Source organism: Aspergillus homomorphus (assembly GCF_003184865.1).
Source record: "Aspergillus homomorphus CBS 101889 unplaced genomic scaffold BO97scaffold_61, whole genome shotgun sequence".
Taxonomy (NCBI): Eukaryota; Fungi; Ascomycota; class Eurotiomycetes; order Eurotiales; family Aspergillaceae; genus Aspergillus; species Aspergillus homomorphus.
The window spans coordinates 850-18,149 of record NW_020291947.1 but is presented as its reverse complement, the minus strand read 5'-3'; the positions used below and the strand labels follow the sequence as shown (position 1 = coordinate 18,149).

The 17,300-nt window shown below is 51.7% G+C and overlaps 8 protein-coding genes across 8 annotated transcripts; 2 read left to right on the top strand and 6 right to left on the bottom strand.

Annotated features, from left to right (window-relative positions):
* Nucleotides 1-1,371: 1,371 nt before the first annotated feature.
* BO97DRAFT_243810 (dTDP-glucose 4,6-dehydratase) lies at nucleotides 1,372-3,380 on the bottom strand. Its single transcript, XM_025690815.1, has 2 exons — nucleotides 2,295-3,380; nucleotides 1,372-2,238 (listed from the first exon to the last, which is right to left on the bottom strand). Exons 1-2 carry the CDS (start codon nucleotides 3,031-3,033, stop codon nucleotides 1,703-1,705), a joined length of 1,275 nt encoding a protein of 424 aa, XP_025546764.1. The 5' UTR covers nucleotides 3,034-3,380; the 3' UTR covers nucleotides 1,372-1,702.
* A 173-nt stretch (nucleotides 3,381-3,553) lies between these two features.
* On the top strand, nucleotides 3,554-5,593 carry BO97DRAFT_408828 (epimerase/hydratase). The gene is made up of 6 exons (XM_025695945.1): nucleotides 3,554-4,012; nucleotides 4,092-4,194; nucleotides 4,366-4,657; nucleotides 4,734-4,856; nucleotides 4,922-4,999; nucleotides 5,060-5,593. The coding sequence occupies exons 1-6, from the start codon at nucleotides 3,970-3,972 to the stop codon at nucleotides 5,342-5,344; spliced, it is 924 nt and encodes a 307-aa protein (XP_025546763.1). The 5' UTR covers nucleotides 3,554-3,969; the 3' UTR covers nucleotides 5,345-5,593.
* Nucleotides 5,594-6,513: 920 nt separating this feature from the next.
* Nucleotides 6,514-8,344, bottom strand: BO97DRAFT_473504 (fungal specific transcription factor domain-containing protein; the record flags this gene model as incomplete). Its single annotated transcript, XM_025700242.1, has 4 exons — nucleotides 6,514-7,356; nucleotides 7,499-7,777; nucleotides 7,868-8,006; nucleotides 8,187-8,344. 4 exons carry the CDS (start codon nucleotides 8,342-8,344, stop codon nucleotides 6,514-6,516), a joined length of 1,419 nt encoding a protein of 472 aa, XP_025546762.1.
* A 429-nt stretch (nucleotides 8,345-8,773) lies between these two features.
* On the bottom strand, nucleotides 8,774-10,031 carry BO97DRAFT_438224 (uncharacterized protein; the record flags this gene model as incomplete). The annotated part of the gene is made up of 5 exons (XM_025697904.1): nucleotides 8,774-8,967; nucleotides 9,222-9,360; nucleotides 9,400-9,549; nucleotides 9,821-9,861; nucleotides 9,920-10,031. 5 exons carry the CDS (start codon nucleotides 10,029-10,031, stop codon nucleotides 8,774-8,776), a joined length of 636 nt encoding a protein of 211 aa, XP_025546761.1.
* Nucleotides 10,032-10,206: 175 nt separating this feature from the next.
* On the top strand, nucleotides 10,207-10,873 carry BO97DRAFT_446689 (aconitase; the record flags this gene model as incomplete). The annotated part of the gene is made up of 2 exons (XM_025698676.1): nucleotides 10,207-10,298; nucleotides 10,357-10,873. The coding sequence occupies 2 exons, from the start codon at nucleotides 10,207-10,209 to the stop codon at nucleotides 10,622-10,624; spliced, it is 360 nt and encodes a 119-aa protein (XP_025546760.1). The 3' UTR covers nucleotides 10,625-10,873.
* A 405-nt stretch (nucleotides 10,874-11,278) lies between these two features.
* Nucleotides 11,279-11,741, bottom strand: BO97DRAFT_446688 (uncharacterized protein; the record flags this gene model as incomplete). Its single annotated transcript, XM_025698675.1, has 3 exons — nucleotides 11,279-11,331; nucleotides 11,411-11,529; nucleotides 11,606-11,741. The coding sequence occupies 3 exons, from the start codon at nucleotides 11,739-11,741 to the stop codon at nucleotides 11,293-11,295; spliced, it is 294 nt and encodes a 97-aa protein (XP_025546759.1). The 3' UTR covers nucleotides 11,279-11,292.
* Nucleotides 11,742-14,516: 2,775 nt separating this feature from the next.
* Nucleotides 14,517-14,896, bottom strand: BO97DRAFT_243714 (uncharacterized protein). Its single transcript, XM_025690814.1, has one exon. The coding sequence runs from the start codon at nucleotides 14,812-14,814 to the stop codon at nucleotides 14,590-14,592; it is 225 nt and encodes a 74-aa protein (XP_025546758.1). The 5' UTR covers nucleotides 14,815-14,896; the 3' UTR covers nucleotides 14,517-14,589.
* On the bottom strand, nucleotides 14,897-16,286 carry BO97DRAFT_243713 (SANT/Myb-like DNA-binding domain-containing protein). The gene is made up of 2 exons (XM_025690813.1): nucleotides 15,961-16,286; nucleotides 14,897-15,869 (listed from the first exon to the last, which is right to left on the bottom strand). Exons 1-2 carry the CDS (start codon nucleotides 16,177-16,179, stop codon nucleotides 14,979-14,981), a joined length of 1,110 nt encoding a protein of 369 aa, XP_025546757.1. The 5' UTR covers nucleotides 16,180-16,286; the 3' UTR covers nucleotides 14,897-14,978.
* Nucleotides 16,287-17,300: the final 1,014 nt, after the last annotated feature.

Genomic DNA, 17,300 nt, shown 5'->3' with positions numbered 1-17,300 from the left:
TTTTCATGGTAGACGGGCCACCTCCATTGCCATCTTTATAATCTGCAATTGTTGCGCTGCTCTCGCAGCAAACGGGTTTCGCGGCTCCCAAGAGCCCCCGACAGAACGGCATCGTGTGTGCGAGTCGGAGTTGAGTCGAGTCAACCCCAGGCTGAGTTGACTGACCATGGAGCATGTCTGGATGGTGGACGGGTGTCAAGGGTGCAGAAGGAAGGATTCAGATCCTTCGTGTCAGCCTATTCCACCGTGACGGACCGATAAGGATTCAACCCCGCCCCTTCCGCTCCTCTCCGCGGACTTCGGGGTTGGTATGATAAGAAAGTCAACCCCGCTCGGGAGAGTCTGACCAAATCCTGAGTCCGACACAGTATCTAGCCGTGGAAGTGGCGTGGAGGGGGCAAGAGGATCGATGGTGGTTGATTTGTTGAAGGAGAAAGGTGAAACAGAGCCGGTGTTGAAAGAGTTGAAGTTGCTGAGCCCCTCAGAGCCCCTCTTTCTGCACCCTCCCAGAAGAACCTGGTCACGTGAGGGTCCTGCAGTCTGCACAACGCTATGCCACGCACTAATTAGTTAGTCTAGTTCCTGGTTGAATAACTTTATTGCAAAGCTGATCAGGCAATATTGCACTAATGCTGTCTGCAGTAAACGTATGGGATGGTAAGCGGTATCCTGAAGTATGCGCCCTTGACCGCTGGAATTCCGATTGCTGTAATCCGAGCTTGCAATTTCACAAGACATCTCTACGTTGCTTTAGATAGAAATAACTCTACATATCTCATGATAGATGTCACAAAGCTTAGTATGAGTGGTCTTCAAAGAGTATCTATCGCAGCTTTATTCGTATTCTTCCTAAGATTACTACGGTTGTTTATTCTCCCAACGACAATATACAAACCTACGGGGAGTATAAACAGTATACGCGTTACTGAAGCGTACGGTCTCAGCAGCAATCAGTTCATTCTGTTTTTCTTACAATATTAAAACAACTTCAAGCTTCAAGACACTAAAAGTGACACGACGAGGAAGGTATTATCAACGCTCAAGAGTTATGGATGCTTCGAGTCTCAGGCCTTAGAAAGTCACATGATCATTAAATTGGATGCCACAGGCACGCACCTATGGACATGCAGGAGTTTCCTTTGGACTTTCCTGGTAAGCATGGATGGATTTCGCTAGGAAGGCAACAACAAACCAACTTCTTCGCCATCCTCACAATTGCATCTCAATTAATGCGAGAAGGAGGATTATGATATCCCAACATCCTACGATCTCATACCAGATTCGGGATAAACAGAGAGCTCGACCTCAGGAAATGAAAATTCAATTGTTACACAAACATCTAATCTTCTGGAGTAAAAAACATGAGAGCATAGGAGAGATCATTAGGCCCGGGTAAAGTGAAGAGCAGGGCAAATCCAGAACATAAGCAAACTGTCAAAACAGATCATCATCATCGCAAAGAGTCAAAGACATAAGTAGGTAAGGCCAGAAGAAGAACAAGTCAAAGATCAACGATCAAGAGCAAGAAGAAAAAGAGAAAGAAAAAATCAAAACTCTTCGCCAAAAAGTGTGTATCGCAAACAATCTATAGCTAGGCCGGGGAAAACCGCCCCGAGGAAGGCTGTGAAAGTCTATAAGCCTCCATGGTTAGTAGAGAAAACGCCCCGATCGTCTCGCAAGTGTGGCGCTCGCCGCTGAAGCTCTAAGCAGTGATCTCCGTGGCGGTGATCGTGACCTGGGCGTTCTCGCTCTTGACCTTGATTGGGGCCTTGACGGGGGCAGCAATGTGAGCGGCGTTGGTGCTGCCGGCAGTGACAGTCTTGTCGGGCTCCCCAGCCCACCAGGCATCGATATTCTTGCGGTACCACTCGACAGTGGCGCGGAGGCCGTCCTCGAAGTGGGTGTTCTGTCTCCAGCCCAGGCTCTCGAGCTTGGAGCCGTCGACGCGGTAGTCGAGATCGTTGTGGGGACGGTCGGGGATCCACACCAGGCGCTCCTTGAAGTCGGAGCGGGGGTCGAAGCCAAACAGCTCGAGCATGCGGATGGCAACTTCGAGGTTGGTCACACCGAAGGCGGATCCGATGTTGTAGGCCTCACCGTCGACACCTTTGTGGAGAATGGTGTCGAATCCGTCAGCAGCGTCGGCGCCGTACAGGTAGCGGCGCTTGTGGAGACCGTTGCCCTGGAGGGTGAGGGGCTGGTTCTTGGACAGAAGCTTGAAGAAGCGGGGGATGATCTCTGCATACCAGAAATCAGCCATTGAGGGTTAGCGTGCAAGATCAGGGGATACTGACTCTCGGGGTACTGGCAGGGTCCGTAGACGTTGTTGCTGCGGACTATGACCATGGGGATGTTGAAGGACTTGGCGTAAGCGTGGACGTACATCTCGGCGGCAGCCTTGGATGCGGAGTAAGGGTTGGTGGGCAGGAACTGCGTGGTCTCGTCGACGAAGTCGTCGGTGGTCTCACCGTAGACCTCATCGGTGCTGACATGGACGAAGCGGGTGATGCGGCCGTGCTCGCGGACGCAGTCAAGGAGGGTCTGCGTGCCGACCACGTTGTTGACAGTGAAGCTGGTGGGGTCAATGAAGGAGTTCTGCACGTGGGAGTTGGCGGCGAAGTGCATCACACAGTCGATGTTGTACTTGGACAAGGTCTCGGCCACGATTTCCCGGTCGGTCAAGTTGCCCTTGACAAAGTGGAAGTTGGGGAAGGACTCCAGGCAGTCGATGTTGGCCATCGAAGAGACATAGTCAAGACGGTCGAAGCAGACGATGTTGTACTCAGGGTACTGAACGGTCATGTGACGAGTGACCCAGCTGCCGATGAAACCGGCACCACCGGTGATCAGGATGTTGTTGATATCGCGGCGAGGAGCGAATCGGGTGGTACCGATGAGTCTCTGGCTCTCCTCGTGGGTGGAGGGCTCGAAAGAAGTGGCAATGGCCTGCTTGACAAGCTCGACGGTCTCCGGGGGAGGGCTCTCGGGAGGAGTGAGCTGAGCAACCTTCAAGGACAATCCCTTGGCCTGCATTTTGCTTGATTGGTGGTGAAGTGAGGGTAAAAACTGAAGATGTTGAGGCGAGAATGGAGGATTGAAGGTTGTGCTGAAACTGAAAGCTGAAGAAGAAGTCGAACGATTGTTATAAGACTGAGGCTTTGATTGCTTGCCTTGGCTTGTTTTGATTGCTGGTGATGATGAAGAAAAAAAAGCAGGATAGCGGTCGCATCGAGGTCGCTTTTATAACCGACATGGCATCGTCTTTTGCAGCCAGATCTCACGATACGGAATTAGAGTGGTCTGAGTATGGCTTCAGCCTCACGAAGTATTCCTGTCGACTCTGCATGACTCTGAGGGACTAGAATGGGAGAATCTTCAGGCCATAGTCACAGTAGCTTACTACCCCGCGAGAGAGAGAGAGAGAGCAAAACTAGGGCTCGCGCTTAGGGCGACGCCACGTGCTGAGGGGCTGGGCTGGGCTGGACTGGACTTGCTTGCTTGCTTGCTTGCTTAGTACGTCAGAGTCAATTTCCCTGAATCTTGTCTGACTTCACCCTATCTCCTCTTCACGCATCTTCTCTCTCGTCTGCAGCATCTAAATCCTCAGTCAAGTCTGCAGTTCCGCAGTCACTTCTACTCTGTTTTTTTGGTAGCGGTAACTCGTGCCCACCGGAGTCAACACAGGTCGGATTACGCAAGCTACCAGGCAAGGCTAGCCTGTTCTCCTCCGTCGCCAGGTGGCGAAGATGCTCACCCATTGCTACTGAATATAAGAGTCTCCGACCAGCTCGAACTATTCACATCTATCTATCCATCGCAGATCAAAACACCCAAATCCCCCAAGCCCATCTACACCACAATCCTCAATTTCAACAATCGACTTTCCAATCGATCGATCGCTCGCTTCTCCTCCATTTAAATTTCTCGCACCTCTCCTTTCAAGAAAAATAAGCACCCTCTTCAATCATCATGGCCATTGCTATTGACCAACCTCACGTTTTCCTGATCTTCGGTAATATAATCTCTGCGAACGTTTCCCCCGAAAGCCTTGCTTTTTTTTTTTGGAATCTGTAGCTTACTTTCCAACACAGGCACCGGCTGGATCGCCACTCAAATCAAGGAGCTCCTGGAGAAGCAGGGCGTGAAAGTGATCTCCTCCGATGCTCGGATTGAAAGTCGCGAGCAAGTCTTAACGTGCGCACATTTCCCCCCTCTCCCCGCATCTTATCTGTCTCTCGTTTCAGAATGCTCGCTTCGAAGCACCCAATATTCCCCAAACCAGAGCGAGACACGAAAGAGAGAGAGAGAGAGAGAGAGGGCGAAAGAATAATCTATGGAATGCTAACCCCCCGAGAACCACAACAGTGCGCTGGCCATCCACAGGCCCACGCGAGTGATCAACTGCGCGGGCCTGCGCGGGCTCCCCAACGCCGACTGGTGTGAGGACCACAAGATCGAGACGGTGCGATCCAATATCCTAGGTGTGCTCAACGTAGTCGACTGCTGCTTCCAATTAGGTATCCATGTCACTCAGCTAGGATCGGCCTGTATCTATGACACCGACCCGACTCGCGCGCCAGACGCCAACTTCACCGAGGAGGATGATCCCAACTACGCCGGATCCTGGTACTCGTGCTCTCGACTGTTGAGCGAGAACGTGCGCAGACCTGCCCCTTGAGGAAGCAGAAGGACGGGGGAAATGAGAAATGCGAACTAACCTCCCGGGAAAACAGAGCATCAAGCACTACCCCAACCTCCTCCTCTTGAGAATCCGCGCTCCGATCGCGGCCGACTTCAACCCCAACAATTTGACCACCAAGCTGATCAGCTATAAGAAGCTGGTGAACTTGCCTGCGGTACGCTTCGCCTCAGAACCGTCCGAGACTCAAAGACAATGAATGACTGACTGACCGTCCCGTAGTCCGGAACCATTCTCCCCAATCTTCTGCCTGGCGCTATCCTCCTCTCCCAAGCTGGAGACACCGGCATATACAACCTGGTGCGTGTTACCCAAGCCCCTCCCACCGGCTGCACCCCAAACCTAACCACAAGCGAAAAGATCTCCCCCTCGCCCTTCACCAACAACCAGATCATGACGCTGATGAAAAAATACATCGAGCCGTCCCTGAACTGGGAGAACTTCGAGCTGGACGACATGCACAAGGTGCTCAAGGCGCCGCGCTGCCACCCCGTCTTCGACTCGAGCAAGTTGATCAACCGTCTCCGCGAGCTGGGCCACGAAGTCAAGGACACCCCCGAGGCCCTTGAGGATCTGTTCATCGAGATGGCGCAGAAGGGATACGGCCCTGGCGGCAAACTGTCGAGGACCAAGCTTGCCGTTTAAAGCCACCTTGAACGACGGCGGAGCATGACCGAAAGAGCACATTAACGACTTTTCTTTTTTTTTGTCAATTCTTCTTTACTTCTTCATCCGGGTTTCTGTTGGATTCACTTGTTTGTCGCTAGGGCCTATAGATTGTTTTGCCATTGTTGGATTTGGGCTTCCTGCTGCTTGCTGAATGTGCCGCTGTTTCACTCTTTCAGTGCGGAATTGAGTCGTTTAATTCACAATACTTGAGACTGTGTTGGTAGCAATTTGGTTTTCCAGAATGGATATTGATCGGAAATGTCCATATGACTATAGTCCAAAAGTATCATCGAAAAGCATTGGACATTGTCATTTCGAGTCGTCTTTTCATTTCTTTCTTTGTTTTAGAGACAATAGCACCTTATCAGACGCGGGGGATCGCGAAAGGGATTGGCGCCCTCCTCATGTCCACCTTATGATATACCGTCGAATCCGGGCATAAAGCATCCAACCGTCGGCCCCAAATCAAGCATAGGGCAATAGACTAAAATCCGACCCTGACTCTGACTCCGCATTAAGTCCCTTGTTCTCGACAGTCATTCGACAATACAGTCTGTTACTGCAGCGACGAGGGACACTAAACGGTCGCAGTGTCGTAAGTGCAGTGGGCGTATGCTATGGTGGGAATTCCTTCCACATCCCGTGGTCCGATAGACCGGCCCGCACCGGCGGGCCGTACGCTTACGTACCGAGCACCGCCCCAACCTACACATCCTGCAGTCCTCTTCTTGCCGCGAAGCTGTGCAAGCCCCCGTAATTACACGTATTCGGGGGAGGACTCCAAAATCCTTCGGATGGGCAAGAGCCTCGTCTCGTATTCTCGCTTAATTCCCCGGACCCTTGGAAGACCTTGCCCGTTTCGGTTAATTTAATCAATATCAATGCTGTCTTGTCGGGATTGTGCATGAAAACCGCGGCAGAACAGAATCCGTTGCTTGCTGATCAGGCGGGCAAGGCTGGCGGGTCACGAGATCTGGGCAATGTGTATCTCTCTAGCTCAGAAGTGCTGGGCGCGTACGGATGTCAACAGTGCCATTTTGAGGGTCCAATTCTGACACAAGCGACCGTTGGGAACTAAACACCATGCGCAAAATCGCCTAAAATCACGAGCGGAAATGAGAAGAACATTTGGCATGGCATTTCTGTCAACCAACCCTCCTAGGAAAAATGCTCCACACATCCGTCGCGCCCATGTTGATACCTTCGGCGAACAGGTCAGCCCACGGCAGGTCGATCCGAACATCGGGAAAATGGGGGGATATGGTGTGAGTAGAAGGCGCCTCATCGGTTTGAACATACGTGTGCGTCTGGAGCCCGAACCATGATTGAAATTCGGTATCCACGTCTGCGTCCGTGCGGTCTGCATCATCATACAATGTCAAAATCGAGTCGCCCAGTCGCTCGACAATCTGGGAACACTTCTCGCCGACCTCACGACCATTGCAGATTCCACGGAAGAGAGTGAGAAACGTCTGGATATTGGTCTGCACGACTGGCTTCGTCAACTCCTGCCGCAATGAGGCAGATGCTCGCAGCGAGTATAGCATTGTTACGGCTGCCATCAGAAGGGAATGGATCGCAACAAATGTGTACTTGATGCGATTGCGCGCATAAAGCGCGCTGTATGAATTGATCAGCCCGATCGCAGATTCCAGGCATGTTCGTAGATCATGGGGCAAAGGGATAGGAACTGCCCGGGAAGGTCGGTAGAGAGACAGCATAGCGTGGTGGAAAGCGATGTGAAACCACTCCGCCGACTGGACAGTCGACAGGGTGTGTACATATCGCGGAGCAGTAATCAAGCACTGATTCAGGTCGAAGCTGTACCTGTTCCTGAGTTGATCCAATTCGAATGGGTTAGCCCCCACGCCGCCCTTGGGGTGAAAATGCTTATAAACCCCTGCGTTAATCTGGCGAAGTGCAATAATGTGATTGAAAGGAGACATATCCGTCACCTGCGGAATGATCGGCTCCTCAATCGCAGGCAGCTAATCGCTGAGTTGTTGATCCGTCCGTTGTAGCGGCAAGGGAATAGTGATATCCGAGTCCTCGATCATCAATGGTCGACCCATGTTGATAGCCATACTGCATTGCATAACATAAGGCACACCAGAGGATCCGCTTCATCACCTCCGCCTGCAGCATATCCTGCCCGATTAGACTTTCTTTACGGTGCAAGTCGAGCCCAATGACCAGATGCAGCGCCATCCCCGTGGAATACCAAATGTTGCCCGACTGCGGCTCATTGTGCCCATACATCGAAAGCAGTAATAAGCATTGCATATACTCAAGATCGCCAGCTTCCATGATTAGCTGCAAGTCTCTAACAGCATTTTTAAAAAGCTGTCGATGCGTTTCGTCACTGCTCGGTCGGTAAGACCTTTCAGTTGCGGCGATCGCGCACACAATCTTAACGAAAAATCGCGAGATCGACAGGATTTGCGGTTGTGCCAAGAAGGGATTGAGATGTTGCTCCTAGAATGTCGGACGATGTAACACAGGCAAGTACGGCCACCGCCGATCGAAAAAGGCCTCGGAAAGGTTGATATAAGTTTCTTGCCCGATCTCAACCTCGTGGACGATGGGCACATGCCCACCTGCATCGTCGCCCCACAGTTCCCAAGCGCCACTCAACGTGCTAGGATTCACTTTCCGCATGCCAGGGCGATTGGAGAAGGTCGGCGCAGGATTCGTTCACAGTATCGGAGGGCGGTTTCGTCGTACCCTGTGGTTGAATCAATTGAGTCCCTAGATCGGCTGTGCGATGCGCCAGCTCGACTACTGTGGGTAATACCGGCGGGGAAAGCCCTGAAGCTACGGGCTAGGCGGCTGAATGCTCTCCAGTAACTTGACCTGTAACTCTTGGTTCTGTTGGAGGAGCTCACTGCACCGTCGCTCCGCGGCTGTGAGGCGCGCTCGTAAGGAATCGCATTCACATTGCGGGTGGCTTGGGTGGACTACTAATCGGTCCGACATGATACACGAAGTTCCAATTCAGAAATGACCTTGTTGGGATCCATCAGAGGAAAAAAAATAGAAACATTTTCAAGGGACTGAGGGAGGTCTAGTAAGATACTGGGAGGAATTCACAACCATCGAACACTGACACTCATCTCCCCCACCATGCAACTCCCACCTCATCTCGACTTGGTCACTACTCTTGATCACTTTTACATGCTTCTATGAGAACTAGGGTTATATGAAGAGAAGAGAAATATGTTGGTTTCTTCGGCCACGACTGCGGCGAAGGCCAACATGCTGCCTATTAGAATTTCTCGGGACCACAGGGTACATAGTGCTTGCTTGCCCCGAGCCGGCTATTGTGAGGTATGGCCCGCCCTCCTATGAGCGGACCTCTTTCAGGACCGGCATGACCATAGAAGTTCATTTTGACCTTGTTGCCAATTACCTTTTATTGACATACTCCTTCAGCGTGTCCCCAAACCCAACCATGCATATCGTCGCCCAAGCGGCGACTCCTATCCGGGGCACCACCCCGCGGAACAACCCTTTAATCCCCAATGTATTGAAGATATACCTAAAAGTCGACGCAACATTGGGCGACGCTGGACGTGACGGGTCTTTCTTCATCGATTGCACTTCCACGCGAAGGACCTACATCCAAGGAACGGTCAATCCCTCTGCATTTTGATGGGTCAATATGCTTCGGGTAGCTTGGTCCCAGGAAGGCCATCAACCGCCGACCAAAGAAAGAGATTTTTTTTTTTTTTTTTTTTTTTTTTTTTTTTTTTTTTTTTCCCCAAAAGGCTGATTCCAACAGCCCAACGCCCCCCCCCCCCCCCCCCCCCCCCAATCGTCAACGCGAAAAGCTTCTCCTCTCGACCCCTCCCACGCATCGACCGGATAGTCTCCTCGGCGAACCGCGAAATTCCGATTCGAGACGACCACCCGGTGTCCTGCCGCAGTGCCACGGCATTGACTCTTTTGTTCACCACCCGGATACCTTTCTCTCGAAGAATGCGCATGAAAATCTCAGTTGTGCCCGGGGGCTTGGTTTAACCATCCGCCACAATCTTGGACCTCGTCGCTTCCATGGTCTTCATGCAGGTCGTCATGCCCATAGTGGGATAGGCTTGGGCAACACCGCCGCTGATACCGCCGAGGATGCCACAGACGGTTGGGGAGCATAGATCTTGGTGCGAGCGTGATATTCGACCTCGCTAGAGGTGATGATGAAAATGGCGCCTTTGGTGCACGCCTCGAGCCAGGCCTACTTTCCCTGTTTAGATGGTGATGGACGAAAACGTAGACACAAGGTACGGACTCAAGCAGCTTAGTTACGTACCCAAGGGATTAGCCCTTGATAGAAAGCCAAAATGCGACCGCACGCTCATGTCTCTCTGATGGCGTCGAATAGCGTGTCTTGCTGGTTAGCTGCGGGCTGCGGTTTCGTTAGCAAAGAAAAAACATGCTATTGTTGCGAGATCCTACATGGGTCTTGACCACTTCCATAGGCCGGCCCAATGTAATGACTTATGTACCGTTAGTTTACTGGTCATGATTGATGTGATCCTGTGTATACATTAGTACCCTGAAAGATATTCATGACAGCTCCAACGGCCAAATTCCTGTACGGGATCAGTCGTCGCTGCTCAGAGGCATCAAGGCGACCCGCAAAAGAGTCAATGGTGAGAACAGACATTATTGTACTGAGTGGCTCTTGACGCTCGGGTTTGCCTTCCTCGATTCGCCGAGCGAAGCAACCTCACTGTCAAGATCTCCCCAACCTCGCAACGCCTACGACGCCTATCCCCATTCCCACCCTGGTCCGGCCAAGGCTTCAACGACTGCGTCATCCTCATCAAAACCAAAGGAAAATGCACGACCAACCACATAACGCCAGCAGGCTCGCTGGTTCCGCTACCGAGACCACCTGGAGAACATCTCCAACTATACGCTTATCGGCGCCGTCAACGCCGAAACAAACTAAGTCAACTCAATCCGCAACCAGCTCACCGGCGAGGAAGAACAAGCAGTCCCCGCCACAGCCCGATATTACAAGAGTCAGAACCGCCGTGGGTGGTGATCGCCGGCCACAACTACGGAGAAGGTTCCTCGCGCGAGCACGCCGCTTTGCAGCCGCGGTACCTGGGGGGCGTGGCGATCATCGCGAAGTCATTTGCGCGTATCCACGAGGCGAACCTGAAGAAGCAGGGGATGCTGGTCTTGACAGTCGCCGATGAGACGGATTATGATCGGATCCACGCGTCGGATCGCGTGAGTTTCCTCGGGTGACGGAGTTGGCGCCGGGTAGAAATTTGACGTTGAGGGTGGTGTCGGCGCGGGGGGGACCTGGGAGACGGAACTGCGGCATACGTTTACCGAGGAGCAGATTGAGTATTCTCGGGTGGGGAGTGCGTTGAATTTGATGGGGGTGGAGCTGACGGTGCTCTTTAGATCTTGTATACAAATTTCCATCTCACGGGAGTGATTTGAGCACGTAGAGGTCTGGGGTGGGGAGCTTGGGGGGTGAGGTGTTTGAGGAGGTAATGCGCGGTCGAAATGCCGCTGTAGGAGCCGCCGAGGATGACAATGTTCTTTTTGAATGAGTTGTCTGACATTGTGAAGAGGGGCATTCAAAAGGGCTAAATGATCGAAATCCACCAAAGATTCTTTAGATAGAACTGCTGTCTACGTAGTGCCCGTGCATTATCAGTATGTCCGCGGACGAATCGTCCGAAACTCCTAAGCTATTCGTCTGTATTCGTCCGAGTTCTTCCGTACCTAGTACAACACAATTATTACCCTAGAAATTGCGAATCATTAAGGCTATCGTCAAAGGCAATACGCGTACAGATATAGTTGTGTCCAAAATTACCATGTCCATCAATACTATAAACGCTCAATGCAAGGCCCACATCAATACACCTCTAAACCAACGCCTGCAATGCTTGATGTGCAATCTAACCTCTCTCCGCATAAAAGCCCATTTGCCGCACGTGCTACCACTCACCAATCAGCATACTGAGAACAATGGCAAATCCAAGATTGAAGAAAAGGCATATTATGGACAGAACAAACCATCTCCACAAAGATATCTCGGTAAGAGAGTCCCGCCTCGAGTGCCACGGAACTATCTAGAATTGGCGAGGTGGCTGGTCGTGCGGAAAGATTGACCATTGTCGGTTCTAAGGGGGTACCTAGGAGTATGTGAATATGTAAGGTGTCAGCATTATCTAAGTTACTGAATGTATCAGCCCTAGGGTCGAGACTAACCAACTGCGTAGGTCTGTGGGGAGGAGCAGTAGCGCCGGTGTCGGCGGTAATACTTCCAGATCACCAAAAGCGATGATGGAGCAGTCACCAGTAGCGCGACTAAAGCGACGATCGTTTCGGGCGACCAAGAGGACATTTCGATTCGGGTTTGAGGAACTGTGCTGCGCTCCTTATGAGCTGAGCGAAACTCTAGAGGCTGTGTGAGAACGGTCTGTTTCGAAAAAGTTGAGGGTGAACAACCTCTTAAATATCATCGTCTGGGAGCCTACAAAGATTTTTCCCAACGAACCACTCGAAGCCTACCCGACATGCAAGTTACTGAAGTCATAGGGAGAGGATTGATCCCCGTGGACAGTTGCCAATTACCCCTCAAAGACATGCAGCTTATCCATTCTTGGCAGACAAACTAGCCTGCGGGTGATTGACCCTCGGATTTCCGCACGTCCATCTTACAGGACAGGGGGCCCGTGGCGAGCATACAAGGCACTAAGCACAAATACGGTGAGTTCGGGGTGCATGTGCCTGGCTTGGATCTCACCGGCCAATAGCAGCAGCTAAACGAGCGGTCTGTACAGGCACCCGTCAGATCGAGGGGATGTATAGCAGCAGACGGTCGCGCTATTCATGTCGCCCATCCGGACGAGGCCCGGCAAGTTAAATCAGTGAGGCAATGGCTGCCTGCTCCTAACCTCAGACTCTATACGCTCCTAGTAGAATATTCCAGAGCTATTGATTTTTTGAGACTAAACTCATCTTTGAAAAGTGATTCTGCCTTTTGAATTCACCTCGATTTGGATGGAACTGGGGGGAGGTTCCGGCAGCATGGATGATTCTTGACTGTGTCATAGCCGAAAAACCCAGACTATGCAAAGGCATTGGTATAAAATGCGGCTGCATGTTTTCGGTAAGCCATGCGGTCTTATTACTCTTTTTACTATAAGGGAATTATTTAAGTCATTTCCTTAATGTAAATGATTTTTGAAAGTGTGATTTTTATTTTAAATTAAAACTCTTCCCACCTGTTTGAGTTCAAGCTAAGACTTTTCTGATCCGATTTCTGTCTGTCAGTAATCTGGATTATAACCTCTTTTCCCGCTTTTGCATATGCGAAGATAAATAGAAGTGAAATATACTGTTTTTAACCCACTATCCCTTCGGCAATTTCTGTGGGCGGAAAAGGGAGAATCAGCTTAGAATCACCACAGAGCTGCCAGAGAGATCTAGTGCTGACGTCGCTGATTCCCTGCTTGATTATACCCACAGTATTGTGGAAAGAGGGAATCCGAGAGCAACGTGCCAGATGATATCTGTAGGCTGAATGTGACAGGCTGGTCAAGACTATCTCGCAATCTGGCGAATATCTAGGCTCGGAGCTTCTATGCTGAGTATGTATGTTCAGTAAATAGCATGCGCAATAGTAATACCTTACTCACAGGCCTGTTCTAAACAAACATAGAACCCGAAACTACCTAGGTAGTTTTCGACTACTTACAGAACACGGTTGCCCCATCCATGGTTCTTTTCCGGGCCGTCAGCGTCACACCCGTCTACTCGATCGCCAACCATGGAAAGCCCGACCGAATCCAGCATTATATACTTCTATCATAAATACTTCTAACAACTGTAGCAGAACAAGCCCCAACAAAGATCCCAACTCCTCGCAAGCATTCAAATGGAAGACATTAGAACCCTCAAAAAGAGAGCCCTAGTTGTTGTACACGCTTCATCATCAATTAGCTGCCGTCCAAACCAGAATATGTAACTTCTTGACCCCAGAGATTATTGGAGGCTGATGGAAACCAACCACTTCAATGAGAGTATCTTGATAGTAAAGTCCAGTCTCGAGTGACTGAGAGGCGCCTCGTCTGGATGAGCTCAGGTACTGTGAGGGCGAGAGAGAGTTGAATGATCTGGGATCGACGACTGGATCTAAAATACCAGGGGAAAACGGGTCGGTGTGGAGTCCCAGCAATAATGATTGGTGGTGGGAAACTGACCGACATGATTGGCGTGGGTCCGGGGATGGTGACGGCGGCGGTGGTGATGCCGCCGATAACACTCCCAGATTACTAGTAAGAAAGAGGGAGCAGTGACAAGGAGTGTAACCAAAGCAATAATTGTTTCTGATGACCAAGACATTTGTTGTTTCACGGGTGGTCGAGGAGTGGGCGCCTTGCAGGAAGTATTATGTCTGATAAGATGGAAAGGAAAAGATTGTTGAATAGTCAGTGCGATATTTTGATGTCGATCAAGAACTATTTAAATATCTACGATTCATCAGCTTGGCTCTAGGCTAGCGACGGGAAAGAAACTCTTGATGTAGGACGGTGAAAGGAGGGTGAAGTTGTAGTAAACTGTCGCAACCACTGAGGTCTCTTCACGTCATAAGCTGGCCGCCTGCGCCCCCATCCCCCCCCACCCCGCGACACCCAGTACGGCGGCGGACGATAACGGCAGTATTCGGCAAAATCGCCGTAATGGAAGACGCGTTTGTCCTGATCACATGACACAGGTCCGGCCTCTTCCTGCACGCCATGTCGGAGATTGTGGTTGTGCACACGCAGATGTGCAAATAGTGGAGCGAACTGCCAGGTGGTACTCAGCATCTATTACATACTGGCACACAGCACTCCAGACAATAATCAACACCATGGTAGCATACCCGCGGCGCCAGTCACAGCCCGGCTTCTAAGAATCGACTCACGCAGTATCATTAACGAGGGTAAAAGAGTTACTAAGATACATCTTCGTCGTTATTCATAACCATGCGCTTTTATTTGTTCTTTCATTGGCTCAAAAGACAACCATGCCGGCCCTGCCGGGAATTGTGAGAGCCTGAGGCCTCAATTCTCGCTCAACGCCTTGCCCGGCCCTCGGCCACACGTAGATAGCCTCACCGAGTTAGCCAGAATACATCTCTCTTCCAGGCCGCTATCAGGAATTATCCAGGCTAGCGAGTAAAGCCCGAGACAGTGATAGCTTCCTCAGGCGAGAGAGCTATACAGTAGGGCTTCCCAGTAACTTCCCAGCAGCTTGAACTTGAGGATTACCTGGAATAAGAACAAGGCACAGGCAGCAATAGCTGCCTGTGGTAAGGAGTAGATAGTTGAACTTATTATAATAAGCCAGTGATTTAGACTGCGTGGCAAGGCACGGAGCGCGACGCCTTTAGAAAGCCTTATTAGTATATACTCTATCATGAACCTCATGCACAGGTACACGCATCAAATGCACGACCAAACCAAAAACGTACGAGACAAACAAAAGGTCTCATACAAGATATCATACAGAAACGCCCAAAACAAAAAGCCAAAATTGAGTTAGATCGCACGGATATAAACAGGTATCATAATCATCAAACAAAAGAAAAAAGTCAAGTCTTCAAATGTAAAGTCAGCGTCACCTGATCCCCCTCCGACGAGCCGGCACCGGTCTCCAGAATGGCCGCATCGCAGAGGTTATGCATCAACTTCTTCAGGTTGCCGCGGGAACATCGAACCGAGTACTCGATCCCATTGTCCAGGACTGTACCGGGAACCGCGCACCCGGTCAGATCCATCGGCTGCGGGGTGGACACGAGCACCTGGGCCCCGTCGGGAGTCGCGTTCTCTGACTCACTCGCGCTGTCGCTGCTGGTACTTCGGGAGGAGGAGGCGGCGGTAGCTGTCTCGCCGGAGACGGGGTCGATCAGGCTCTGCCAGACTTCCCATTCTAGTTGGTTGGCGTCGGAGGTGTGGTGTGTACTGGTTTCGTCCCCGGGGACCAGCACGGTGGCGCTGGGCGGCGTGGTGAAGAGGTCGTGCGTCTGGTACTGCACGTCATCTCCGAACGCGGTGCCGGTCATCGTGCCGAAGATGTTGGTCAGGTCCATGTACGAATTCGAATTGGAGCGGCTGCTCGGGCGGGTCGTCGGCTTGCCCTCGGAGATGGAGCTGTGATGCGAGCTTGCGTACGAGGTTCTCGAGCTACTGCCGCTGCTGTCCTCTGTGGGGTGCATCCCCGTGGCACGAGGGTCAACCCCCAGGTCGAAGAACGGCGTGAAGGGGGTCTGTTTGCTGGCGCTGTCGGCCCCGGTCGTGGTGGCCGCTGTGGAACATGACAACAGTCGCGGTTGCTTGGAAATGGAGCCGCGACGTTTTAGCCGTCGCATGAGAAGCGAGTAGCGGTTCTTAAGTGCCTGTGGGGCGCGGGACCCAAGGAAGCTGTTGGCCATGAATTTCCAGTTGCGGCCGTAGATGTCGACGAGTTGGAGAAGAAGTTGGTCCTGCGAGAAGGAGTCTCGGTTAGCCAGGAGACTAGATACGATGCTGGTGGTGTTTTGGCATCTGTGCAATACTGCGTCTCAACATACATACCTCCTGTGGAGTCCAAGGGCTGTGGTCGAGATCGGGGTTCAGATTCTCGTTCCAGCGTTTGGCGCACTGATCCCCATTGCGGGTCGCCACGGCAGCCGCAACGACCACCCAGCGGGTACCATACTGCGCAACGGCTTCTCGGAGACGCTCGTCCTCATCTGGGGACCAAGTGCCGGTGTTGAGGCTGGCGGGGGTGAATGAGTCCCTGCTGAGGGGCATGGTGCATCTGCATATCAGTGGGGTAAATGGTTGAGAAAACGTGGCCCGGCGCGCACAGCAGCAGAGAAGCTTGGAGGTCTAGAGTGGAGAGGAAAAGAAGAGGAATCCATGCAGAAGCAGCCGGCATTCATGATGCTTTTGTTCTTTCTCTCAATAGCGCCAAGCTGGAGGTTAAGTCCTTTGTCGAAGATGGTTGAACTCCGTAACGACGAGAATGGTGAGATCCTTCAGGCGTACTGTAATGGAATCCCTGCCATGGGGTACGATACAGCAGGAATACGTGAAAGATACGATCCAAAACCAATCATCACGCACGAAATCCACTGAATCCCGGCGGCGGGTAACCCCGTGTCAGGATGAAAGACAAGCCAGGCGAGATTGTCGGAGGATGAAAAGGGCTCGGCAACGGGACGTCGGGGCTTATTTGTGGCTTATCGAGAGCCGCACAGGACAGGCAAATGCCCGAGTTCATCCTTCCGAGGCGCCCCAGAGCCCGGCAACAACGCCACCGGAAACTTATTTACTTACATTCCTGGCATCTGTTTGACTCTCATCTGGCTAATTTCACCGTGAAGGATCTGTCCTGAGAAGCGCTGCAGAGGTGAGGGCCTGCAGATCCCCTCGTGGTTGGCTCCCCCACGTGTAGACTGCCCCTCCTAGTACGATCCTGGTGACTCTGCATGTCCTCATCTCCAACAACCCGCCCTGGGCCCGGTTTCGTCACCACCTATGCAGTAATCTTCACGATCTGCGGCTTGAATTTCTGCACTGACTGAAACAGTGTCAGCCGGTTCTAGCCCTCTGGACCGCCCATCTGGGTGGTTGACCCTGGAAAGACCACATCGTCAACCCCGGAATAGCATCGTACGACTAACCCTCCCAGTTCAGCCCATTGCCCAAAGAAGCTGAACAACTATCTATCTGAGTGAACACACATAGCCTCACTTATAATCAACAATCAATTCACTAACAATACCCCAGCAAGGCCGACCCCTAGGACAACACAAGACCTAGCACCCTCTGCCGGACCCTGCAGATGCCAAACCGCTATGCTTCCAGGAGGCTTGAAAATCTCCCAGCAGATCTTCCCGCGCGCTTTCGCATCACACACCAATGAAAAT

Coding starts and splice junctions, on each gene's coding strand:
- BO97DRAFT_243810 (XM_025690815.1), bottom strand. CDS start 3,033: ATGCAGGCCAAGGGATTGTCCTTGAAGGTTGCTCAGCTCACTCCTCCC. Junction 2,239..2,294: donor ACCCTGCCAGTACCCCGAGA/GTCAGTATCCCC, acceptor TCTGGTATGCAG/AGATCATCCCCCGCTTCTTC.
- BO97DRAFT_408828 (XM_025695945.1), top strand. CDS start 3,970: ATGGCCATTGCTATTGACCAACCTCACGTTTTCCTGATCTTCG. Junction 4,658..4,733: donor CTCGACTGTTGAGCGAGAAC/GTGCGCAGACCT, acceptor CCGGGAAAACAG/AGCATCAAGCACTACCCCAA. Junction 4,857..4,921: donor AGCTGGTGAACTTGCCTGCG/GTACGCTTCGCC, acceptor ACCGTCCCGTAG/TCCGGAACCATTCTCCCCAA.
- BO97DRAFT_243714 (XM_025690814.1), bottom strand. CDS start 14,814: ATGAGGTTCATGATAGAGTATATACTAATAAGGCTTTCTAAAGGCGTC.
- BO97DRAFT_243713 (XM_025690813.1), bottom strand. CDS start 16,179: ATGCCCCTCAGCAGGGACTCATTCACCCCCGCCAGCCTCAACACCGGC. Junction 15,870..15,960: donor GCCCTTGGACTCCACAGGAG/GTATGTATGTTG, acceptor TCCTTCTCGCAG/GACCAACTTCTTCTCCAACT.